General features: G+C 44.5%; 1 protein-coding gene across 1 annotated transcript in view; it reads left to right on the forward strand.

The window, feature by feature from the left end:
• Positions 1-27,375, forward strand: part of LOC120945972 (vitellogenin-A2-like) — a 67,504-nt gene extending 40,129 nt beyond the window's left edge. The window contains exons 25-35 of the mRNA XM_040360579.1: positions 2,035-2,184; positions 5,424-5,633; positions 7,688-7,830; positions 10,903-11,041; positions 13,292-13,427; positions 16,081-16,267; positions 18,238-18,326; positions 21,590-21,681; positions 22,242-22,401; positions 23,114-23,266; positions 27,114-27,375. Coding sequence (XP_040216513.1) covers positions 2,035-2,184; positions 5,424-5,633; positions 7,688-7,830; positions 10,903-11,041; positions 13,292-13,427; positions 16,081-16,267; positions 18,238-18,326; positions 21,590-21,681; positions 22,242-22,401; positions 23,114-23,266; positions 27,114-27,217 — 1,563 coding nt within the window. The 3' untranslated portion in view covers positions 27,218-27,375. The remainder of the gene's footprint in view (positions 1-2,034; positions 2,185-5,423; positions 5,634-7,687; positions 7,831-10,902; positions 11,042-13,291; positions 13,428-16,080; positions 16,268-18,237; positions 18,327-21,589; positions 21,682-22,241; positions 22,402-23,113; positions 23,267-27,113) is intronic.

The raw sequence follows: 27,375 nt of genomic DNA on the forward strand, positions 1-27,375 counted from the left end.
TAAAAATCGAATAACATATTATTTCTGGTATTAGGCTGGATTCACACCTATGCATTTTTAGTGCTTTTTGGATTTTGCAGATTTGCACTACAGAACGTATTCCATAGGAAACCATGTTAAATGGACTGTAGTCCAAATCTGCAAAATGCAAAAAGCACTAAAACTGCATAGGTGTGAATCCAGCCTTAAGGTGTGAACATGCACTACAGACACAGATTTAGCCGCTGTGATATAGAACATCTTTATATATAAAACCAAGTTCCATAAGCAAACAAAAATATTGCTTTTTGACAAACAGAAGTGCAACATTAAAATACAAAAAAAAAATATAAGAAGCCTTTTTCTTAATTTTTTCTCTTTCAGCAGCTTAGTAGATGCTCCCTACTTATCCTTATGCAGTAGTGCAATAATGCAATACCTGTTTAAACTTTATTGTGCTATTGTTATAGGCTCTGGATGGAATTGTGTTGCCGATTTAGAAATAACCAGCAGAGTAGTGATCAATTTTCGATTTCGTTTTAGCCATAGTCTTTTGACTAAAATGCCATTTTAGTTGGAATTTTAGTAATTGTTTTAGTTTAATCGCATTTTAGTAGACTAAAATAGTGTTAATTTAGTCGACGAAAATATTTTAGTGGACAAAATTAACACTGATCCCAGGCTGAAGCTCCGCTCCAGGTACTTGCTGCTTACCGGGCCGGTCAGGCTGGATACCACCTGGACTGACTTCAGGTTCCCCAACTGGCCAGCAGGGGGTGGTCAGGGGCTGTAGGGGGGCTTGGTCGAGGCTGGGCGGGAGTGGAGAGCCTCCAGTGGGACATGGAACTGGCATATACCACCCATGAAGGAGGTTGTCAGCCTGCGTTCTGTCTTCATCCCGCACTTGGTAAGACACCGGTAGGGACTTTTTACTCCTGTTCACCAGGAAGCCTTTAGGCATGTCTGCGGCGTAAGCGGTGCAGCTTTTTTTACGGGGCATTAAAGTCTGTAGGGAGCTTGAGATTAAATTATAGGTATGCTCAGTTTTTGAATTAGAAATTTCATCTTTGGTGAAAGACCAGAAAGTATAGTTGATGTTCAAACAGATACCTGGGGACATGCACTGCTTCTTCTTACCGCAAAAGCATTGATCATGAGGATGAGATTACACAGACCCTCCAAATTATCAGTAGTATCAATACTCCCATCACACACTTTCCTGGATAAGGCTTTGGGAGTATTGGGTGCTGTAGCAACAACCAACTGGAACTGGAAACATCACTGATTAAATGCACATATTTGGACGTAATTGACGATCTGTGGTGTGCTGGCGAATATGAGCATTTGACCTCCCAATTAGCTTTCTCCTTCACCAAGTGACCTAGCATGGTCTGCCTCAACATCTATTGAATAAAATCGGATGAGGATCTAAAATAAATAAATGTATATATTAATACAGTGGAACCTTGGATTACGAGTATAATCCGTTCCAGGAGAATGCTCGTAATCCAAAGCACTTGCATATCAAAGCGAGTTTCCACATTGAAGTCAATGGAAATGAAAATAATTTGTTCCGCATTGACTTCAATGGCAAGCAATACTGCATATAGCCAGAGGTGAAGGGGGGGCGCTGGAGAGCCTCGGAAACAGTCGGAAAGGGCAGAGGACACCTCTGCTGAACTCGGAAAACCTCATAAAGGCTCTAGAACAAAGTATTTCTGAGATTTTTCGAACGGCGCCGATCAGCGCCATTCGGCGCTGCTCGGGCTCCGGTGCCCCCTCACCTCAGGCCAAAAGCGGTATTGCACACCGCTTTGACTTGAATCCTGTTCGTTTTGCGAGACAATACTCACAAACTGAGTCAGGATTTTTCTAAATACAGTGCTCGTATTGCGAAACGCTCGTTAACCGCGTTACTCGCAATCCGAATGTTCATAGTTGGCCGGTTGGTCAGCAACAATACTGAAATGTTTTTGTACTGCACAACAGCTTCTGATGTTACGTTGTCTTTATAATGCTATGATGTCTCCTAATGGTACAACTTCTCTAAATTAGAATATAAAGACAGCATCTGGCCAAGTCCACTCAACTCAGTCCAGACGCAACAACAGAAGAAGCAAAAGCAGCAGCAGCAGCAGTAGTAGCAGCAGTAGTAGCAGCAGCAGTAGCAGCAGCAGCAGTCAATCTTCCGGAAAACATGCGCATGTAAGTAGATAAATGTATTACTTCTGACCAGGACAGAACTATCAATATGGCAGCCGTGCCACTCACCTGAATGGTTAGCGTTGTCCTGTGTCCTTCTTCTTCTATATTAAATACTCATTTGGTTGTGGGTTGCCACAAATATCAGTCTAGGCATGTTTTTTCCCTTTTTATATTTGGTCTCAGTCAGGCCTTGCCACACACGGCATGTTGGAGTAGCTCCCAACTATTCCTTTAGTTGCCACTCTTTTTGAGGTCTGATAGAACTCTACATAAACCATGCCACACCATGCTACCACCAACAATGTCATAGTACACTATGGGGGGGGGGGGGGGGCTTTGTTAAAGGTACGTGAAATAATGAATGGGATCTTACTGGCACCAAGAGACTATAGCAACCATATAAAGTAAGAGAAGTTTATTGTACATCATGATTAAAAACAGATACAAAAATTAAAAACATAGAGGTCCCTCATGGCAGTAGATCACATACAAGTAAGTCACCCATATGGATACATGTATACCCTAAAAAAAACACATAAATGGATGTCTGAAAATGTGACCCAACGCGTTTCAACATTGAATTGTCTTCTTCAGGGCTTTTGCAAATAGGGTAGATACTACAAAAAACATCAATAAACATACAATGTTGATAACAGAGGCCAACCAGCCCCAGGAACCCAGGGAACACAGACCTCAGAAGAGAGAGAGAGTAGAGTTCAAGGGACAAATTGCCACTAAGAGAAACATATAATCAATAAATAGGATATAAACCACTCAGATATCGTAAACATAATATAGAACACCCCTATTTTTCAGTACTTTTGGTTGACAATGGTGTATATACACATCCCATATTATTTGTTAATATGTTGTTTTTGTAGAGTCTACCCTTTTTGCAATACCTCCTGAAGAAGACAATAAAATGTTGAAACACTGCGGGGTGCATTTTCAGACTTCCACTTATGTGGTTCTTTGGGGTATTCACATATCCATATATGTGACTTACTTGTATGTGATCTACTGTCATGAGGGACCTCTATGTTTAAAATGTTTGTATCCATTTTTAATCATGATGTACAATAAACTTCTCTTACTTTATATGGTTACTATAGTGCTTTTGAAGAGCGAGGGCCACTTAAGCAACTTGGTAACCAGTGGCGGGCCACAATGAGCGGAGCAGGCGGATAACAGGTCACGGCTACTCTATAGGTCCTCTGATCTGCCCAGATGGAAGGGGACGAATTCCCTTTTGTTTTTCGGATTAGAGGTAGGCGGGCGTGAACGAACATCTGTCGATCTGTAGAGGTGAATTGAGGGTCCCATTTGGTTGGGCTGATCGTGTAAAAAAGGGCCTAAGACTGCTTTTACACTGATGCGCTGCGGTTTACCCACAACGCGTGTGCAGCATAGTGTACCTGTGTCTATCCTGCGGCTTAGCTGAACTTTGCCATAGTCTCCAGCTGTGGCAAAAGCCAGCGCTGTCGAGAAATCATTGGCTTATGGGGCTCTGCTCCGCAGCTGCTTTCTTCCTCTACCACCAGCTTCATTCACAACACTAATGCTGCAGTATGGTGGGTTGGCAACCTGCGATCTGGGCTTGCCAACCTATTATTCCAGAGCAGGAGGTCGCGGGCCACATCAGAGGGCTCCACGGGCCATATGTGGCTCCCGGGCCACTGGTTGGCCACCCCTGCTATAGTGTCTTGGTGCCAGTAAAATCCCATCCATTATTTCATGGGCCTGTATTGACCTCAGGGATGTGGCATCATTAGTAAGGGTGCAGGTACCCACTGCCCAACATATTTTTGTTGTTGTGGTGGGGATTTACTAAAACTGGTGAACACAGAATCTGGTACAGCTGTGCATCGGAAACCAATCAGCTTCCAGGTTTTATTGTCAAAGCTTAATTGAACAAGCTAAAGTTAGAAGCTGATTGGTTACTATGCACCAGTTTTAGAAAATTGTCCCCAAACCTTTCCTCCAACCTTTAAATAATTGCATCAGTTTTTTTTTTGTTGAAAGCCATTGTAGAGGAAAAGTAGTGGTGAAAGAAATACATCTGTGGGTTTTACCAACCGTTTTTTTTGCCAATTTATTCTTAGCATTAGACATAACGTCGGGGGGGGGGGTCAGCTGTGTGTTCTTTTAGGTAGATTCACAGAAAGTTACGCCGGCGTATCAGTAGATACGCCGTTGTAACTCTGAATCTACGCCGTCGCAAATTTAAGCGTATTCTGGAAACCAGATACGCTTAAATTAGGCTAAGATACGAGCGGCGTAAGTCTCCTACGCCGTCGTATCTTAGGGTGCATATTTATGCTGGCCGCTAGGTGGCGCTTCCGTTGAGTTTGGCGTAGAATATGCAAATGACTAGATACACCGATTCACGAACGTACGCTTGCCCGTCGCAGTAAAGGTACGCGGTTTACGTAAGGCGATTCCTGGCGTAAAGTTAGTCGAACAAATAGTTGGCCTAGTCAATGTTAAGTATGGCCGTCGTTCCCGCGCCGAAATTTGAAAAATGTATGTCGTTTGCGTAAGTCGTCCGTGAATGGGGCTGGACGTCATTTACCTTCACGTCGAAACCAATACGTCCTTGCAGGGTACTTTGGAGCAATGCACACTGGGATATGTACACGGACGGCGCATGCGCCGTTTGTAGAAAACGTCAATCACGTTGGGTCACCACCCAATTACATAAAACACGCCCCCCTCATCCTCATTTGAATTAGGCGCGCTTACGCCGGCCCCATTTACGCTACGCCGCCGTAACTTAGGAGGCAAGTGCTTTGTGAATACAGCACTTGCCTCTCTGACTTACGGCGGCGTAGCGTATCGCCGCCTGAAAGATGCGGCAATCTACCTGAATCCAGCTATTTGTCTACAAACTTTGAACTAAAGTGTCCTTGCTCATCTCAAAAATTTGTGAGGTGTGTATTAGATATCTACTTGGGGAAATCTACAGACTAAGGCCCCATTCACAGTTGTGCGACTTGTCATGTGACTTTGGACACGAGAAGTCGCAGCCCATACTTTTCAATGGCAGCCGTTCAGATCAGTGCAACTTAAAGTCACAGCAATTTTGAAAATGTGCCCACACTACTTAGATGCAGCTTAGGTCCAGAGAGTGTAAAGTCGTATCAAAGTCGCATGGAGTTGCGCAAGTGTGAATGGAGCCAAAAAACTTGAACTAACCCATGAAATATGTAACTAATATTATACCTTGTTTTTTTTTTTAGGCCAAAAATGATAAATTTAGGTCTGTCAACTGGGTTATGACCATTCAGTCAATCAGAGCGGACAACACCAAGCAAGGTTACCAAATCATTGTGTACAGTAACTATCACTCATACAAGCCCCAGGTCCAGGTCTTCGTGGTGGACATCAATAAAGAAAGCCGCTGGAGAATTTGTATCAAGGCAGGCTTGGAAAGCGTGCATAAAGCCCAGGTAAAGATGTCATTTTACTAGAATTATTTTTAGCTTTATGGATCATAACAGGTTAACATTGGCCTAACTAAGCAAGTTGGCCTTACTAAGCAAGTTGGCCTTACTAAGCTTATGACAGGTTTCAGCCAGATCATGATAGAGGAGCGTCGAATATACTGGTCCTATTTATACCAGTAGTATGGTGGCTTAGGGCCTGATCCACAAAAGGGATACGCCGGCGTATCTACTGATACGCCGTCGTATCCCTGTTTCTATCTATGGATAGAACTTAAAACCGCGCAATGCACGTCGGGAACATCGCGTCGGGAGCAAGCGCAGTACGTCCGGCGCGGGAGCACGCCTAATTTAAATGGGACTCGCCCCATTAGATTAGGAACGCCTTGCGCCGGATGGATTTAAGTTACACCGCTCAAAATTTCTAGGTAAGTGCTTTGTGGATCGGGCACTTAGGTAGAGATTTTGCGGCGGTGTAACTTAAATAGGAAAATTTAAGTTACGGCCGCTCTTTGTGGATCAGGCCCTTAGTGGTTACCATGCCTGCTAACCATAGAGGATAATGCAGGACATAGGGGATAATGCAGGGTCCGATCAGGCGCACCTGAAAAACTGACAGGTGGACCTGGTCAGACGGCCCGTGTAAAAGGGGCCAAACAGATTTAGACTGAAGTAAACTGAACTGAAGTAAAACCCTATTAGACAAGCATAGCGTGCTGCTCCAAGTGCCGAAGCGACAGCTCCGGTGATCCACTGCATCCGTGTGCCGGCATCTGTTGTTCGCACCCAAGCCCACTGTATAGTATCAAGTTTAAAAGATGGCACACTCGTGAAAAAAACATGTGCTTCATTCAAACTGTTTTCCTTAGTCTAGGTTCCTCCCTTTCTATGCCCTGACACGTTTCGTCCTGCCCACAAGGCTTTACTGAAATAATGTGTTTTACAGTGAAAATGCTACCCCTGTTCCCGCTCCAGTGCTCTTTACTGGCATAACTGAGTAGCAGCCACACCCCTCATCACACCACAAGTGTCCTCACTCAGATTTGTGTTTGACCCAGAGAAGGGGTGTGTCTGACCAAGTCTCTTACTGAGCGCCAGTTACTGAGACTACTTGGTTAGGAGGTCAGCTGCTCAGCAAGGGAGCCATTTAGAGAATGATTTTCTTTTCTTAATTAATGCAAGGCATTTTCTGATTGATCAAGATGGAGAGGCGGGGCGGTAAAGTCACGCTCTCCACCTTGTCCAATCAGAAAATGATGCGCATTAATTGAGGAAATGCAATGCATTGTCTAAGTGGCACCTGTACCGAACAGCTGACCTGTGTTCAGAAAGTAGCAGGGCACCCGCTTAGCTCAGGACCCAGAAGCTAGTGGAGATTACTGGAGCAATGGTTCTACTCATAGGTGTGCATACAGGGTGTGCCAGGTGTGCCTGGGCACACCCTAATCATCCTGTGTGGCCCAGATTTCCCCTGTTTAGACCCCTGATATCTCACCAAAGCTCATAAAAAAAATGTAAAAAAATAAAATAAAAAATAAATAATGGCTTTTGCAGACCATAAAGTACCGTATTTATCTGGGTATAGCGCGCACTGGCGTATAGCGCGCACCCAGTTCTAGGAGGTAAATTTCCTAAAAAAAAAATTACTTACAGTTTAAATGTCCCTCTTCGGTGTCTTGCCCGGCGTCCATCGGCGGCCTTGTCCGGTCCGGCGTCTGTCTTCGGCCTCCGTGGTGTCCTCCCCGCTTCTCCCGCGCTGTCTCCGAGCGCCGCCGCCGACATATACCGAGCGCAGTACACTCGGCTATGCTCGGCTCCTCTCGCAGGGCGTGACCGCGAGTGGAGCCAAGCGTGGCCGAGCCTAGCCGAGTGTACCCGAATGTACTGCGCTCGGTATATGTTAGCGGCGGCGCTCAGAGACAGGGGATCGGCGTATAAAGCGCATCCACGATTTCCCCCTGTTTTTAAGGGGAAAAAAGTGCGCGTTATAAATGCGGTACATTGTGCCTCAAAATAATGATGCAAAAAAACTGAATTCTGCTTATCTCTTTGTGATCCAGGCTACAGTGAAATGGGGTGTGAACTGTCAGCAATACAAACTCATTGCCTCCGCTCAGCTTGGATATCTTGGCGTGCAGCCTGCATTGTTGGCGAAGATTGCCTGGCCTAGAGTCCCATCTAAACTGAGATCCTATGGACAACAGTAAGATTTAGATACATACTATTTTTGGCTACAATCCGAACAAAAAATCATCGATATTTCATTATTACAACACTACAACGATCATCTTAAAGAGATTGTAAACCTCAGACATGAAATATGAACAAAGCATAGCCCTCTATAGCAGGGATCGCCAAACTTTCTAAACAAAGGGCCAGTTGACTATCCTTTAGACTTTAAAGGGGCTGGTATGCGGCTAGTGGGTGTAGGAGATGTCCTGGCACCAGTAACAATGCCCATTATTCTAGCATCACATCGTTGGTTTTAGTGGGCGAAATAGTCCTCCATCATTGGTGTCAGTGGGAGGAATAGTCCCTCATTGTTGGTGTCAGTGGAAGGAATAGTCCCTCATTGTTGGTGTCAGTGGGAGGAATAGTGCCCTATCATTGATCTCAGTGGGAGGAATAGTTCCTCATTGTTGGTGTCAGTGGGAGGAATAGTCCTCTATCATTGGTGTCAGTGGGAGGAATAGTCCTCCATCATTGGTGTCAGTGGGAGGAATAGTTCCTCATTGTTGGTGTTAGTGGGAGGAATAGTCCCTCATTGTTGGTGTCAGTGGGAGAAATAGTCCCTCATTGTTGGTGTCAGTGGGAGGAATAGTCCCTCATTGTTGGTGTCAGTGGGAGGAATAGTCCCTCATTGTTGGTGTCAGTGGGAGGAATAGTCCCTCATTGTTGGTGTCAGTGGGAGGAATAGTCCCTCATTTTTGGTGTCAGTGGGAGGAATAGTGCCCCATCATTGATCTCAGTGGGAGGAATAGTTCCTCATTGTTGGTGTCAGTGGGAGGAATAGTGCTTCATCGTTGGTGTCAGTGGGAGGAATAGTTCCTCATTGTTGGTGTCAGTGGGAGGAATAGTTCCTCATTGTTGGTGTCAGTGGGAGGAATAGTTCCTCATTGTTGGCGTCAGTGGTAGGGATTGTGCTCCATCGTTGGTTTCAGTGGGAGGAATAGTGCCCCATTATTGGTGTTAGTGGGCCGAATAGTCCTCCATCGTTGGTGTCATTGGGTGGAAAATTCCCCACCATTGGAAGGAATAGCCCTCCATCATTGGTGTCAGTGGGAGGAATAGTGCCCCATCATTGGTGGCAATGGGACAAATAGTGCCCCACTGTTGGTGTTAGTGACAGGAATTATGTCCCATTATTAATGTCAGTGGTAGGAATAGTCCCCCAAGGGCCAGGTAAAGACAAGCAAAGGTCTGCAGTTTGCAGACCACTGCACTTTAGTGTGTACTTGTCTCAATCCAGAGCACTAAATGTCATTTCTGTCTGCTACCTCATTCCCCTGCTATCAGCATGAGTCACTTCTGACAAGTTTTCCTGACACCAAGAGGTAAAAAGGTGACAGGGGAGCCTGTGATGATCAGCCTCAGCTCTGTTCCTGTGTGCTGTGTGAAGAGGGGTGTGTCCCTTCCCTCCAATCAGCTCTCAGAATTCTCTTTGCTGAGTTGTACAGAGTGTACTTTCAGCTTCTCGCCTCTTGCTTTCTGAGGCCTCGTACACACGACAGAGTTTCTCGGCAGAATTCACCGAGAAACTCGGTCAAAACCCGGATTCTGCCGAGAAACTCTGTCGTCTGTACAGTTTTGGCTCGATGGAGCCGCCGAGGAACTCGACGAGAAAATAGAGAACATGTTCTCTATTTTCTCGTTGTCCTCGTTCTTCTATGGGAGAAGCCGGCCCGCCGAGCTCCTCGGCGGCTTCATCCCAAAACTCGACGAGGAACTCGACGTGCCAAGCACGTCGAGTTCCTCTGTCGTGTGTACGGGGCCTGAAAGCTCAGATAAACTGTATAAATTATGTACTTCGAATAGCTGTAAAGAAGAGAAGACTGGAGATAAACAGGTACAATTTCTGTAGGAGGATTTGTTTAATCTCTATGTATCATATGAAGCCTGTCACTTCACTTGTTATATATAAGGGTTTACAGACACTTTAACCACTTACCCCCCGGACCATATTGCTGCCCAAAGACCAGAGTACTTTTTGCGATTCGGGACTCTGTCGCTTTAACAGACAATTGCGCGGTCGTGCGACGTGGCTCCCAAACAAAATTGGCGTCCTTTTTTTCCCACAAATAGAGCTTTCTTTTGGTGGTATTTGATCACCTCTGCGGTTTTTAGTTTTTGCGCTATAAACAAAAATAGAGCGACAATTTTGAAAAAAATGAATATTTTTTACATTTTGCTATAATAAATATCCCCCAAAAATATATAAAAAAACATTTTTTTTCCTCAGTTTAGGCCGATACGTTTTCTTCTACATATTTTTCGTAAAAAAAATCGCAATAAGCGTTTATTGATTGGTTTGCGCAAAAGTTATAGCGTTTACAAAATAGGGGGTAGTTTTATGTCATTTTTATTATATTTTTTTTACTAGTAATGTCGGCGATCAGCGATTTTTTTTTTCGGTACTGCGACATTATGGCGGACACTTTGGACATTTTTGACACATTTTTGGGACCATTGGCATTTTTATATCGATCAGTGCTATAAAAATGCATTGGATTACTATAAAAATGCCACTGGCAGTGAAGGGGTTAACACTAGGGGGCGGGGAAGGGGTTAAGTATGCCTGGGTGTGTTCTTACTGTGGGGGGGGGGTGGCCTCACTAGGGGAAACACTGATCTTCTGTTCATACATTGTATGAACAGAAGATCAGCATTTCCCCTGCTGACAGGACCGAGAGCTGTGTGTTTACACACACAGCTCCCGTTCCCCGCTCTGTACCGAGCGATCGCGTGTGCCCGGCGGCGATCGCGCCCGCCAGGCACACGCACGGGAGTCGGGGGCGAGCGGGGGGCGCGCGCGCGCCCCTAGTGGCGGCTGGGAGAGAGGACGTCATATTACGTGCTCTCGCCCAGCAGAGCCACCTTGTGGACGTATTTCGACGGTGCGGCGACGGCAAGTGGTTAAAGGAAACCTATCTTTACATTAACATAGGAGGTTTCATTGTTGATCTCCTTCTCAGCTTTATTAGTTCTAGTTTCTGTATAATATAATGCAAAAACAGACAATATTGTATATAATATAAAATAAACTCTACTATTTCAGAGCCTCAGGGTTTGTACCCGGAGTTGCCTACTACCAAGGATTCAACGAAAAATCTCAGAAGAACCCATCAAGACAAGCGACCTTCATTGTTTCTCTCATTAACCCCAGACTTGCAAATCTTGTGATCAGAGTGCCACGGGTAAGAGACGCATTCGTTCGCCTGTTTCTATTGCTCTTGTCTTTTGGATAAAGGAATTTGAGATGTAATGTAACAATGGTGGCCATAGCTTATCAAATATACAGCAACCTGGCCCCTATGTGTGACACTAACAGTCTTCCTTAAGGGAAATCTATTGTATGTGTAGCAAGAAACATATATATTCATTTTACTTAAAGGGTCTATTTCTGAAACATTTCTTGCACTAATGCCTTAGGCATTAGTACAAGTTGAAAGAAATGCCCCACCCCCTTTTTTCTAGTGCCATCTAGTGGTCCAAAAGAAATACCACAATGAGAAAACTATATAGCAGGGGTCTCCAAACTTTCTAAGCAAAGGGCCAGTTTATTGTCCTTCACGCTTTAGGGGGGCCTGACTGTGGCCATTGAGAGTAGAAACTGTCCCAACATCAGTGCCCCATCATTGGTTTCAATGAGAGAAATATACTGCCCCATTGTTGGTATCAACGGAAGAATAGTGCCCCGTTTTTGGTGTCAGTGGGAGGAGTAGTGCCCCATCATTGGTGTTAGTGGGAGGAGTAGTGCCCCATCATTGGTGTCAGTGGGAGGAGTAGTGCCCCATCATTGGTGTCAGTGGGAGGAGTAGTGCCCCATCATTGGTGTCAGTGGGAGGAGTAGTGCCCCCTCATTGGTGTGAGTAGGAGGAATAGTGCCCCATCGTTGGTCTCAGTGGGAGGAAAAGCGCTCTTTTTTGGTTTTAATGGGAGAAATAGTGCCCCGTCCTTGCTATCAATGGAAAAATAGTGCCCCGTTGATGGTGTCAGTAGGGGGAATGGTGCCCCATCATTGGTGTCAGTTGGTGGAATAGTGCCTCAGGGACCAGATAAAAGCAAGCGGTTGGCCACAGTTTGGAGACCACTGCTATATAGCATTTCAGCAACTAGGTAGAGCTGACAATACAGGCATTAATCTCTTATACAGGACCTATCGTTGCACTAACTTGCACGAATGCTTCTGACATTCCTGCACCAGATGTTTTTTCTAAATAGACCCCAAAAGTGTATGTGGACTAAAGCATACATTTCTAGTTGGGTTTTCTATGTTAGAGAGATTGACCCTCACTTCCTGTCCTGCTAACAAGGGTGAGAGATTGACCTTCACTTCCTGTCCTGCTGACAACGGGGATAGATTGACCCTCACTTCCTGTCCTGCTAACAAGGGTGAGAGATTGACCCTAACTTCCTGTCCTGCTGGCAACAGGGAGAGATTGACCCTCACTTCCTGTCCTGCTAACAAGGGTGACAGATTGACCCTCACTTGCTGTCCTGCTAACAAGGGTGAGAGATTGAATCTGACTTCCTGTTCTGCTGACAACGGGGATAGATTGACCCTGACTTTCTGTCCTGCTGGCAACAGGGAGACATTGACCCTCACTTCCTGTTCTGCTAACAAGGGTGACAGATTGACCCTCACTTCCTGTTCTGCTAACAAGGGTGATAGATTGACCCTCACTTGCTGTCCTGCTAACAAGGGTGAGAGATTGACCCTCACTTCCTGTCCTGCTGACAATGGTGAGAGATTGACCCTAACTTGCTGTCCTGCTAGCAAGGGTGAGAGATTGAACCTGACTTCCTGTTCTGCTGACAACGTGGATAGATTGACCCTCACTTCCTGTCCTGCTGACAAGGGTGAGAGATTGACCCTAACTTCCTGTCCTGTTGGCAACAGGGAGAGATTGACCCTCACTTCCTGTTCTGCTAACAAGGGTGACAGATTGACCCTGACTTTCTGTCCTGCTAACAACAGTGAGAGATTGAACCTGACTTCCTGTCCTGCTAACAAGGTTGAGAGACTGACCCTGACTTCCTGTCCTGCTGGCGACAGTGAGAGATTGAACCTTACTTCCTGTCCTGCTAACAAGGGTGAGAGATTGACTCTAACTTCCTGTCCTGCTGACAATGGTTTCACCAGACAGGAAGTGGGGGAAAATCTGCACCAGCAACTAAGACAGAAAGTGATTTCTCAACAAAACAAAGCATGGAGACATGGATGGATGGGAGTTTGTTTTGAATAGTAAAAACAAATTAAATAATTTTTTCCGTTTATGGTGCTCAGATACAGTTTAGTTCCACTTTTTTGTAAAATTTTAGGAGATTATATCAGCGGTATTTAAAAATAAAATTTTAATGAATTTGAAAGGATGACTGATCTAAAGGCTGTTTTTATATTCGCATGAAATTTTGATGAATGTTTCCTATTTCTTATAATGCAGCTCACTCTGTACTACCGAGCCCTCAATCTGCCCGTACCCATTCCCAGCCCCTGGAAAGCAAATGTCGCTGGACTCCAAGTGCCAACGTTTAACGTTTTTGCCGATCTTCACAACACCATAGCAGATCAGTTTCAAGGTAAGGAAAGGTCCATCTTGTGATCAATTTTACCTATGGCTCTTACTCCAATGACATTTTAACTGTGGCTTAGCCCTATTCATAGACTGCTGTATAGGGTTGCCACCTCATCCCTTTAAACCCGAACACATATGAATTACACAGGTTCTGGAGCCAATTTATTGCAGATAATGATCAGTCTATAATTTTAATGGTAGGTTTATTTTAACAGTGAGAGACAGATAAACACCAAAACTATCCATAAAAACACATTTCTAAAAAGTTATAAATTGATTTGCATTTTATTGATTGAAATAAGTATTTGACCCCATTCGCAAAACATGACTTAGTACTTGGTGGCAAAACCCTTGTTGGCAATCACAGAGGTCAGACGTTTCTTGTAGTTGGCCACCAGGTTTGCACACATCTCAGGAGGGATTTTGTCCCACTCCTCTTTGCAGATCCTCTCCAAGCCATTAAGGTTTTGAGGCTGACGTTTGGTAACTCGAACCTTCGGCTCTCTCCACATATTTTCTATGGGATTAAGGTCTGGGGACTGGCTAGGTCACTCCAGAGCCTTAATGTTCTTCTAGAGCCACTCCTTTTGTTGCCTTGGCTGTGTGTTTTGGATCATTGTCATGCTGGAATATCCATTCAAGGCCCATTTTCAATGCCCTAGCTGAGGGAAGGAGGTTCTCATCCAAGATTTGAGGGCACATGGCTTGTCCATCATCCCTTTGATGCAGTGAAGTTGTCCTGTCCCCTTAGCAGAAAAACACACACAAAGCTTAATGGGGGTAATCCACAAAAGAGATACGACGGCGTATCTACTGATACGCCGTCGTATCCCTGTTTCTATCTTTGGAACTGATCCACAGAATCAGTTTCCAAGAGATAGACAGAAGATCCGACATGTGTAATTGAATTACACTGTCGGATCTTAAGGATGCAATTCTAGGCCGGCCGCTAGGTGGCGAGGCCATTGCGGCCAGCCTAGAATATGCAAATGAACACTTACGGCGATCCACGAACGTTCCGACGGGCCCGTCGCGCTAATTCTACGTCGTTTACGTCGAGTTACGCCGTGTAAAAATAGGGCTGAGTCCTATTTGACTAAGCCCTATTAAGTATGGCCGTCGTTCCCGCGTCGAAAATTCAAACTCTACGTCGTTTGCGTAAGACGTCCGTGAATGGCGCTGGACGCCATTTACGTTACCGTCTAAGCAAATGACGTCGGAGCGACGTCTGTTAGCGCAATGCACATCGGGTAATTTACCCGACAGAGCATGCGCAGTACGTCCGGCGCGGGAGCGCGCCTAATTTAAATGGGACTCGCCCATTTGAATTGGCGCCGGACGGATTTAAGTTACACCGCCGCAAATTTCCAGGTAAGTGCTTTGTGGATCGGCACCTAACTTGCCAACTTTGCGGCAGTGTAACTTAAATGGAAAAATTTACGTTGCGCTGGCTGGCTGTGGATCTGGCCCAATGTTTCCATCTCCATGTTTGATGGTGGAGATGGTGTTCTGATAGGATAGTCAGAGGACATCAGTCTGAAGGACCGTTTTCATCAGTCCAAACTGATCGTGTGTAGGCCCCATAGGTTATTTAACCTTAGGTTAAAAAAATGAGAACTTTAAAATGTAACCTATGGACTGGTAACCGATAGGTCAAAACCGATCGTTAGTATGCAAAAGCATCGGTTAAAAACCCGTGCATGCTCAGAATCAAGTCGACGCATGCTTGGAAGCATTGAATTTCGTTTTTTTCAGCACGTCGTTGTGTTTTACGTCACCGCGTTCTGACACGATCGTTTTTTTAACTGATGGTGTGTACGCACGACGGATCATCAGTCAGCCTCATAGGTTACCTAAGACAACGGTCCTTCAGACCATTGTCCTCTGGCTATCCTATCGTGTGTACGAGGCCTGAGGATCATAAGCAGCATTCCTCCTCCTCCAAACTAGGCTAGTTGAGTTGATACCAAAGACCTCGATTTTGGTCTCATCTGACCACAACACTTTCACCCAGTTCTCCTCTGAATCATTCAGATGTTCATTGGCAAACTTCAGCCGTCCTGTACTTTCTTGAGCAAGTGGACCTTCAGTCCTTCACGGCGTAGTGTGTTACCAATTGTTTTCTTGGTGACTATGGTCTCCAGCTGCCTTGAGATCATTGACAAGATCCTCCCATGTAGTTCTGGGCTGATTCCTCACCGTTTTCATGATCATTGAAACTCCACGAGGTGAGATCTTGCATGGAGCTCCAGACTGAGGGAGATTGACAGTTATCTTGTGTTTCTTCCATTTGCGAAAAATCACACCAACTGTTGTCACCCTCTCACCAAGCTGCTTGGCGATGGTCTTGTAGCCCATTCCAGCCTTGTGTAGGTCTACAATCCTTTCCTTGACATCCTTGGACAGCTCTTTGGTATTATTTTGCATGGACAAGGTGATAGTGACTATTTAAGGTGTTCTCAAGACCACCTCAGGAATGCTTAAATGATGATCATACTGATTGATAGGGCCACTTTAGCATGCCTCAATCACATTTTAAAGGGCCTTCAGTGTTACTTGAAGCCGGATGTAGGCGGCCATGCCAATTTTATATTTTCTCTATAATTCAACACAAGTATGCGATGATGACTCATTAGTATTCTCTGATCAAACCCTAGGACGGTGCTTAATGGCCAACAGCACAGTGACAACCTTCAATGATGTTAACTACCTTTACACAATGCCTGGAACCTGCACTCATGTCCTTGCTCAGGATTGCACCGACGAATTCAAATTCATGGTGAGGACCAAGAACTCCGATGAAAAGGATGAACACAGAGACATTATTGTTCAACTTGGTGATTTGTAAGTATACCAGTGACCTACTACATCATTGTTATCTAATATGACTGGGAACTCCGTAAGGATAAATGGTGTCTAGCGTTGCCAACGCTCATTCTGTCCTTTATTACACTTTTACTGAGTCTAGCGCCTTCCCTGTTTGGTCATCTGATGATGTAATTGAGTGAGTGAGAAACTTATATAGCGCAACACATGCGAACTGAATCGCCTCTGGGCGCTTAGTATCCTTTCCCTACTGTACTTTTGCCCTCAGAAAAGATGGGTTTTGAGTTTTTTTCTGAAGGCCAGGTGATTCACCTCCAACCGGATGCTGGTTGGTAGAGCGTTCCATAGTCTAGGTCCAGATGTTTGATTTGGACCAGGATTATACATTACACTGAATGTGCCGCAGGAGAAAGGAGACTTTTTTCAGCAGAAGATACATTTAATATCTCCTAAAAAAAAAATAATGCTTTTTTAAGCTTTAAAGATACCCTATCTGCAACTAAAAATGCTGGTAAAGGCACAGAAAATTAAGTATTTGAAATGATTATTTTGAGTAATTTTACCCTTGAACCTGCTAGAAAACTTAACTCTTATGCCGCGTACAGATGATCGAAAATTCCGACAACAAAACTATGGATTTTTTTTCAACGGATGTTAGCTCAAACTTGTCTTGCGTACACATGGTCGCACAAATGTTGTCGGAAATTCCGAATTGCCAAGAACGCGGTCACGTACAACACGTACGACGGCGCTATTAAAGGGAAGTTCAATACCAGTCGTGTTAGTAGAAGTTTGGTGAGAGACGGTTCGCGCTTTTCAGTCCGTTACAGCGTGACGAATGTGCTATCTTCATTACGACGGCTGGTTTTACCAGACCGAGCGCTTCCGTCTCGTACTTGATTCAGAGCATGCGTGGAATTTGCTACACACGGTCAGAATTTCCGATAACAAATTTTTGTTATCGGAAAATCCGACAGAAAATGTCCGATGGAGCCTACACACGGTCGGAATTTTCGACAACAAGCTCCCATTGAACATTTGTTGACGGAAATTCCGGGCATATGTACGCGGCATAATAGTCAATTCACAGCACAGCCGCCTCCCTCCTTAGGCCGCGTACACACGGTCGATCCAAACCGATGAAAACGGCCTGAAGTCCAGTTTCATCGGTCCAAACCGACCGCGTGTACGGCCCATCGGTCTGTTGTCCTTCGGACAAAAATTATAGAACTTGCTTTAAAATCGAACCAATGGACGGCTGACCGTCGGTCAAAACCGATGGTTAGTACACAAAAGCATCGGTTTAAAACCCATGCATGCTCAGAATCAAGTCGACGCATGCTTGGAAGCATTGAACTTCGTTTTTTTCAGCACGTCGTGTGTTTTACGTCACCGCGTTCTGACCCGATCGGTTTTTGAACTGATGGTGTGTACGCACATCAGACCATCAGGCCACTTCAGCAGGGAACCGATGAAAACGGTCTGTCGGACCATTCTCATCCGATGGATCGACCGTGTGTACGCGGCCTTACACGTCATAGCCTTCTCATTTTCTGGAAGTATCTAATTAATCTCTGTTGGCCCAGCTCCTCTGCTCCTCCCTTCAACTTTCTACATACATTTTTATGTAGCTGCTGGAGGAGGAGCAAAGCAAATACTATAGACACTTGGATGAGAGCTCCGAGTCTGCCTGGGCTGCCAACATACTATCCAAGATGGTTGAGCCCAGCAGAAGGAACTTTGGATGTCTACATTAAAGGCACATATAATCTTATGGGAAGATTTTAGTTTAATATAATCATTATATTACTAACATTTAGAAGGGTCAATGCTTAAATCTGATGGCAACTAAGAGCCAATACCATTATATTTTTATATACTAGTTATATTATGATGATGAGCTATAGCTTTAGTATACGGTACATATTTCATGATCATTTTCTAACCTAATGCTTTATTTCATGGCTTCCTTCTCTCTCCCCATTTAGTACCATTGATCTACGGAAAGAATCTGGAAAGTCCACAATCTTGGTTAACGGCGCTGAAATTTCCAAACTGCCTTACGAGCCAAGTGAATGTAAGTAGTGTTCTACACAGCTGTCCGTGGGCTTCACTGATCTTTATGGAATAACGAACTGGCAATGTACACTGCTGACAACATAGGTATAGGATCATCTAAGCCCTTGGTGAACCAAGAAGCCACATGCGGCCTTATGGTATTTACCCTTTGCAAACCCCAGTGGTGGGAATGGGAGAATTCATTTGGCAAATGAGCTGTAAAAGCTGTAAAAATCTCCTATAACACCCCCCCGCGTACACGCGATTGGGCTACACACGATCTGAAAATCCGATGGAAAAAGTCCATCGGAAAAACCGATCGTGTGTACGGGGCATTAGTCTCCGGATGTCTTTTGCAGCAGGCTTTAAGTCTTCAACAACACCAATAAACATGTTTGGAGTCTCCTACTATTCTTTCCAGCATGTTTTCAGTTTCATATGATGTGTTGGCATTTGGTGCCATCAGGGAACACAGTGCGCCCTATATAGGGGCGGACTGACAAATCATGGGGCCCCCGGGCAATAGGAGATTATGGGGCCCCCAGGCAATAGGACATTATGGGGCCCCCATGCAATAGATTACGGGGCCACACAGTATACACACACACACTGAGAAGGTACTGTAGAGGAGGGGCAGCTATAACCTTGGGATTTTTAGACCAAAAGAATGTCGGTAAGTTACATTTCAGGGACAGATGTAAAAAAAACACAGATTTTTACATACTGTCCCTGGTTTTATTGAGGCTGGCAACCCTGATGGGGCCCCCTAGTGGCATGGGGACATCGGGCAGTGCCCGAGTGCCCGAATGGTCAGTCCGCCCCTGCCCCTATACCTTGTAAGTTGACAAACACTGGTCTAAACGGACAGACAATATCTGGTCTGTTTGCATTGGCTTCCATTCTGTGTCATATCACTCACATGTCTACATGAGGAAGGCACTGCTCCATAGAGTCTAGCGTTCCTGTAGAACAGAACAAAAAATAGCATCTGGTGTTAGTATCTTTCAACACAGAGGGGCTAGTCATGAGTCCAGAGGATGCTGATGCAGGTTATGTGAAAATGCAGGAAGTTATAAAGTTTATATCCAGGAGGGTTAGTACTAAAGGAAGGTTTGGCTTAGGGGTTACTGGTAGAGTTAGTTTTAGGACTAGAGGGAGGGTCAGCGTTAAATTTAGAGGGAAGGATAGTGTGATCTCAGGGATATAAGTTAGTGTTAGGGTTACAGGGTGCTTAGTATGAGGCTCTGTGTTAGGATTATAAGAGGGGTTAGTGTTAGGTTTAGATAGAAGGTTAGGGTTGCAAGGTAGTGTGAGTATCTATGTTAAAGAAGAACTGAAGGTGCAGAAATAATCACCAGTACTGCCTGAAGTCTGCCTGCAGCCGATCTGTCTCCTTTATTTACCATGCCTTGTTCTGCACTGTGTTTCTGTGTATAGGCAGCCATCTTAGTAGAGCAGGGCTTTGCTTCCTCATGTCTGAACCTCCAGCAACAGTGAGCAGCACAGTAGAGATATCACCAAATCTCATTCTAAGTCAAATTAAACTAGCAATAAGAGGCAGCAGAGCTCACACTTTAGATATATAACTTTGAGGCTGGAGACACAAGAGTGCCCATGCATAATCCTATTCCAGGAACTGCATTACTAATTTTCAGAAGGAATTTCAGACAAAATATAGATTTTTCAGGGTGCTTGCTGCTTGGACACAATTAACATTACTAAATACTCCCTATAACATAACAAAACTGCATTTTTGAACTTCACAGATATTGAACCACAGTTGTAGATACCATTAACAGAGCCTTCAGACTGCAGTTAAAATGGAACCAAAACAATGCCTATTCGGTATATTGGATGATACTGAGATGTAAACCCTACTAACGGTATTTAGAGCGCTGTCCCAGGCCTGTAAATTCATTTTGCTGAGCTGGAAATCCAAGACTCCTCCAACTCCTCAGGATTGGGTTAGGCTACAAGTAACTTATCTATCAACATCGTGGATGCCCAGATAAATTTGAGAAAGAGTGAGATGGCTGGTTGCACACCCCTAGTCTTGCTTTAGTAGACCTGAAGTTCCATAGGCAATATAAGCTAACTTCTTCTGCCACTGTTTCTTTAACCGCAGTATTGTACTATAAGTCAACATTAACGACTGCACTGCTTTAGCACCGCTCCGATATCTGTATTTGTGCTCTAGATGTTTACTTAAAGCGGAGGTTCACCCTAATAGCATGTATATCTGACCAACTCCTTTATAGTCGTAACAAGTATAGTCCACAATTAGTTTTTTTTTTATGCTTTACGTACCTTGTAATCCATTTTTTCAATCTACTTCTCCCCACGGGAGTAGGCGTTTCTATGCCTATGGGGATTGTCATCTGGGAGGTCGCCCAGATGATTGACGTCTGTTCGCCCCGGCAGATAAGGCCCAGCCCCCCGTATTGCGTAGGCGCACACGAGTTACGGGACTTCCGAAAAAAGTCGAACATGCAGAGTGCAGGCGCCGTATAGAGCCGACTCACATCTCCGCATGTTTGGCTTTTTTTGTGCGCGCCTACGCAATACGGAGGGCGGGGCCTTATCTGCCGGGGCGACAGACGTCAATCATCTGGGCGACCTCCCAGATGACAATCCCCCTAGGCATAGAAACGCCTACTCCCGCGGGGAGAAGTAGATTGAAAAAATGGATTACAAGGTACGTAAAGCATAAAAAAAAAAACGAATTGCGGACAGTACTTGTTACGACTATAAGGGAGTTGGTCAGATATACATGTTATTAGGGTGAAACTCCGCTTTAATTCTGTATATGACCATTTTTAGGATGTTATATGTTGGGGTATATGATATGACTGCCCGTGCCTATTTGTCTACTGCCATAGGGGTGCACAGTCTATTGCATTAGGGTGTGCACCCCAAAGCTCAAACACACACTACTGATCACTCACAATGTTTATTCAGAAAGGGAAGCGGATGGTCAATTACATATTTACCAGCCCCTTCCCCCACTCATCCTAAAACAACCTTGCAGCAACAGCTGGTGGTACAGGAGGGAAGCTGGTAGCATTGCAGGGGGAAGGAGGGAGCCAGGGAAGTAGGGGCTGTAAAGGGTAATTAGGGTGTGACTGGGCACACCTGGCACACCCTGTGCGCATGCCTATGGTCTACTCTGAAACCTTTTCAATGCGTTTAATAAACTTTTTTATTTTTCTGATAAAAAAATATATTTATAAAATTGCTAACTATCATTTCAGCATTGATATACTTAATATACTTAAATTCCAGATCTGAAATTGGAGGAACAAGATGGAAAGATTGTGCTAATAGCACCACATTTAGGTATCCAGAAGGTGTCCCATGATGGAATGACAACTGAGGTAAAAAAAACAGGAATTGTATGAATGATTACAGGGCTGCATTCATTTGTTTATTTTATATCTGCCTGGAGTAGGGTTGCCACCTGTCCAGGATTCACCCGGACAGTTCGGGTTTAGGATCTTGTGTCCGGGTTTCAGTCTGCCTGAAACCCGGACACATTATTTAGACAGGGCTGTGGCTCCCCAAGTAACTGAGGTAGTCACACAAAAATCTGTTGCCATTAGGGAGATGCGGGCCGCTGTCTGGGGGCAGGTTTGGCATCACTGAGGGGGAGCCACGATGTCAGCAAGAACAGTTTGGCCACACCCACTGTTTGTCGCAGCGCGCTGCAATACCACTGTCCTTGAGGCACCCAAAGGTGCCCCAGGTCTTTTATTATCCGATTGTGTATACTACGAAAAAAAACGTGCCCTGTGCCGCTAAAGTGTTAGGGTTTGGCTTGAAGAAAAGGTGGCAACCCTAGCCTGGAGTTCATCTTTAATTATAAAAGGAAAAGGCATACTGTAAACATTTGATTTTTTTGGTTAATATAGATAATAATGTGACATTGTATGTACAGGTCCTAGCTACTAACTTTATGAGAGGCAAGATATGCGGTCTCTGCGGTCGTTTTGATGATGAGACAAAGCAAGAATTCAAAAGGCCCGATGGATCTACAGCAAAGGATGCCGACAGCTTTGGCCATTCTTGGATCTTGGCGGAAGAAGCCTGCTCAGGAGGTAAGTAGACTACAGACCCACACAGTGGAACTGTCAGTGTTCATTTTGGCAGCAAATTTCAATTTCGTTTTAGTCTAATTTTTTTGAATGCCGAAAAACGACCATGTGTACGCGGGTACACATGGTCGTTTTTCGGCATTCAAAAAAATGACATTTTTCAGCATGTCCAAAAAAAACGACGTTTTTCCAACTTCATCATTAAAAACGATGTTGCCCACACACCATTGTTTTTGAAAAATTATGAACAAAGCGCGGTTACGTACAACGGCACAAGTTCTATTCACCTTTGGGCTGCTTTAGCTGATTCCGTGTTAGTAAAAGACGATTCGCGCTTTTCTGTCTGTTACAGCGTGACGAATGTGCTTACTCCATCATGAATGGTAGTTTTACCAGAATGAGCGCTCCCGTCTCATAACTCGCTTTTGGGCATGCGCGGGTTTAAAACGTCGTTTTAGCCCACACACGATGATTTTTTACAACCCGAAAAACGACATTGTTTAAAACAACGTTAAAACATGCAGCATGTTCACATTTTTTTTGGTCGTTTTTCAGAACCTGAAAAATTATGTGAAGCCCACACACCATCATTTTAAATGACGTTTTTGAAAAACAACGTTTTTTTCATGCCGAAAAATAATCGTGTGTACGCAATATAAGATATAATTTATTAGTTGACATGAACACTTATGCAGCTTGTGTTATTTTTTTGCAGCTTGCAAACTTCAGCGAACTTTGGTGAAGACTGAAAAGCCAGAATATGAGGAATCCAAGTGCTATTCTACTCATCCAGTTCTGCAATGTGCTGAGGGCTGTACCGCAACCTCCACCACGCCTGTCTCTGTTGGCTTACACTGCCGGTCCACTGGTACGTTTCAGTAGTAGTGGGCTTCTAGTTTTTTGGGCTGTTCCGTTATACAACCCAACAATTTACTAGGAATTAGCCAAAATCCAATTTTAAAAATAGCCTCTGTTGCTATTGTTGCCTAATTTTGTATAAAGTAATTTCTACATATGTATCCATCTTTATAATCTCTGAATGAACTCAAAGGTTCTATCTGGGTCTTGATCTTACCAGACAAACTTAATTCCTAAGGGCCAGATTCAGAAAGAATTACGTTGCGCAGCGGCGGCGTAACGTATCCCATTTACGTTACACCGCCGCAGGTTTACAGCGTAAGTGCCTGATTCACAAAGCACTTACCTGTAAACTTGCAGCGGTGTAACGTAAATCCGCTCGGCGCAAGCCCGCCTAATTCAAATGGGGCGGGCACCATTTAAAATTAGGCACGTTCCCGAGCCGAGCGTACTGCGCATGCTCCGTCCGTCAAATTACCCGACGTGCATTGCGCTAAATGACGTCGCAAGGACGTCATTGGTTTGACGTTAACGTAAATGGCGTCCAGCACCATTCACGGACGACTTACGCAAACAACGTGAAATTTAAAATTTCGACGCAGGAATGACGGCCATACTTAACATTGCTTAGACCACCTAGGAGGCAGCCTTAACTTTACGACGCGTATCGCTACGGAAACTACGTAAATTTAGATCGACGGGCATCGCGGACGTTCGTGAATCGCCGTAACTAGTCATTTGCATATTCTACGCCGACCGCAATGGCCTCGCCACCTAGCGCCCGGTCTAGAATTGCAGCCTAAGATCCGACGGTGTAACACAAGTTACACCTGTCGGATCTTAGGGCTATCTATGCGTAACTGATTCTATGAATCAGTCGCATAGATACGACAATCGTATCTCAGAGATACGACGGCGTATCAGGAGATACGCCGTCGTATCTCTTCTCTGAATCTGGTCCTATATGTTTATTAAAATGATTTATAACTGGTTTTGTCCAATTAAGAACACCTGTGTAGAGACAGTATGGCACTCAGACATGTTAGATCAAACCCTCCCTGTCCTGATAAGACTCCACCAACTTCAAGGATAACAGATTTACGACATTAGGAGAATGAACCTTATGTGTTATGTTATGAGGGCACAAGCAGACCTTTGATTGACCCTGTCAAACTTAATTAATGTACTATACATAACTTTCCCATATTCCACATAATTATTTTAAACCACCTGTATCACTTATCCTAGACGGTGCGTATCTTATCAGGCTATATTTCAACTGTTGTCAAAATGTTTCTTTTCTAATTAGTGAACTTAAAATGAACTATCCTAACACACTTTCACCCAGTAAACTTGTCCCTGTCTTATAAAAAATGCCAGCATGAAGAGAAGTCATCTAAAGTTCAGCATTTAAAAATTAAGACTTTCTCTATATTTATAGAATAACATATTAAAGGGGAGTTCAAGCCTTTTAGTGTTTATTAAAAGTCAGCAGCTCCAAAAGTGTAGCTGCTGACTTTTAATAAACAGACACTTACCTGCTCTGCGGTCCAGCGATGAGGCCGCCCGGAGCTCCGCTCCTCTCCCCCCCTCTCCAGCCGGCGCCTCAATTCGTAGTGTGGGCACCCGGACGCTTTCGGCTTCACGGCCGCACACACACTGCGCATGCGCGAGTCGCGCTGCGCTCTATGAGTGGACAGGCAATCTTCAGGGACCTGTCACGTGTCCCTGGAGATTGTCTAAAGGGAGGAGCCACCTACGGCGAGAAGAGAAGTCGCCAAGGTGGTCCCTGGGTGGAAGTAGGAAGTGGCACAGGAAGTCCTACTTCCTACCCGAAGCCCTCACTCCCGCCCAAAAAAAATTACATGCAAAAAGAGGCATGTAAGGGGGTGAGGAGTGCCTAAAGTTGGGTGGAACTCCAAATGTTATAACTATTACTTTACTATTGAATAATAATATTGATAAGACTACTACTATATAATAATAATATTAATAATAATATTAATATATTATCAATAAAACATATGCAAATCAATATGAATAATATGAAATACATTGGCTAATATGAGATTCTACAACACTTCCAATGATGATCCTACACAGGAAATCTCTTCAAAGTGAGGGGAAAATCCTTCTTAGATTGTTGTCACTGTTATGGGTGTCCCCATTGGTAGATTACCCACAACTCCTGTTCCAAGAACACTGTAAAAGTTTAGATTTTCCATTTCTTTCTGCCCCAGTTACCAAAACAAATAGGAAAGTGAATTTTCCCAAAATGTATTTAAATAGCAGTAAAACCTGAAAGGGGGTGTAATTTTTCCTTACTCTATCCAAACCTAAAAAAATTTTTTTTACTATACATATACATTAAATCAGCCATTCTCAACCTATGTTCCATGGTTCCTCCAGGGGTTTCTAGGGCTTCCCTGAATTGTGGCTGATTGACTTCCTATTGGATGGTGCCTGCATAATTCCAGGCCCAACTTGGTAAAGCCCGTAACAGGACACAATTTTCTTTTCAGCTATATGTAAGCGTAGCATTCTGACCACCACTGAGAGGGGGCATTCTTTACATTGACCATCAATGTAAGGGGTATTTCTCCCATTGATCCAGATGAATTGGTTGTATTAAGCCCCGTACACACGATCAGACATCTGTCTGACCAAAATCACATCGGACTTCCGATGGAATTCCATCGGAGTAAAATAGAACATGTTGGGCCAGATTCTCTAAGATTCGGCGTTGGCGTAGTGTAAGCCATTTACACCATGCCACCGCAACTTACTGGAGCAAGTGCCGTATTCCCCAAACACTTGCTCCGTAATTTGCGGCGGCGTAGTGTAAATGGCCCGGCATATGGCGGCGTAATTCAAAGGGGGCGGCTTGTAATCAAATTAAGCGTGCCCCCGCACCGATCGAACGGCGCATGCGCCGGGCGGAAAAAGAGCCCAGTGCGCATGCTCCAGCTCACGACGGAAAACGTCAATGACGCCGACGTGAGCGTCTTTCACGTAAAGTCGTATTCGCGGACGACTTGGTAAAACGACGTAACCGATGGAAAAAGACGACGCTGACCCGACGCCATACTTAACATGGCATACGGCGGACTGGCGTAAGGTTACCCCTCCTATAGCAGAGGTAACCTTACGCTTACGGAAACGACGACTACGCGGCGCAAATTCGTTTGGGAATCGGCGTATCAGGCTCATTTGCATAGTCAAATGAGAACTGAACGTAAGCGCCACCTAGCGGCCGGCGTCGAATTACATCTAAGATCCGACTGTGTAAGTGACTTACACCTGTCGGATCTTGGCCGTATCTATGCGAAAATTATTCTAGGAATTACTCGCATAGATACCCGGGAGCCAAAAACAGAGATATGACGGTGTTTCCTGAGAAACACCGTCGTAACTCTTTTGAGAATCTGGCCCGTTCTCTGCAGTATCTCTATAAAATAGAATTCATCTTCCATCAGAAATTCCGATCGTGTGTACGGGGCTTTAGGAGATCCCAAAGACCTGACAATTATTTTAGGGGTTCCTTTCGCGCAAAAAGGTTGAGAAAGGTTTTTTAATATCATGCAATCGGCAATAAAATATTAGTAGTTTGGCTCCTTCTGTTCCAATATATAACTCTAGGATAAAAATCTGTACGGAGCTGACATTTCTGGACACTATGCTTGGCCTGGGCACTGCATATCATTCTTGAAGATGGCCATTGTGACTTCAGTATTACATTTTATTATTAATCTGGCCAATGAGAGTCCTAGTGGAAGTGTGCTACTTTATCTCATTTTTGAACTGCTGAAAACACAAGTTTTTCTTTTTGTATAACGTATTCTCTGATTCTTTTGCAGAACTGGAAGAAGATGAGATCCTGGCTGACCTGCCTGAAGACGTCACTGAGACCTTACAAGCTCACACTTCTTGCTCCTGTGGAAACCTGAAGTGCGCCTCCTAATTCCACGGCTGTTGTCCTCGGCCGACCTACATTGTACTTAGAAACTAAAATATGAGCTGTAATGTCAGCCCCAATCAACCCAATCGCACTTTCAAACCAAGTGTATAGTTCTCCATTGTAACCCCTGAAATTGTCAATAAATATTTGCATCCACAAAA

The sequence above is a fragment of the Rana temporaria genome, chromosome 7 (assembly GCF_905171775.1).
Source record: "Rana temporaria chromosome 7, aRanTem1.1, whole genome shotgun sequence".
Lineage (NCBI taxonomy): Eukaryota > Metazoa > Chordata > Amphibia > Anura > Ranidae > Rana > Rana temporaria.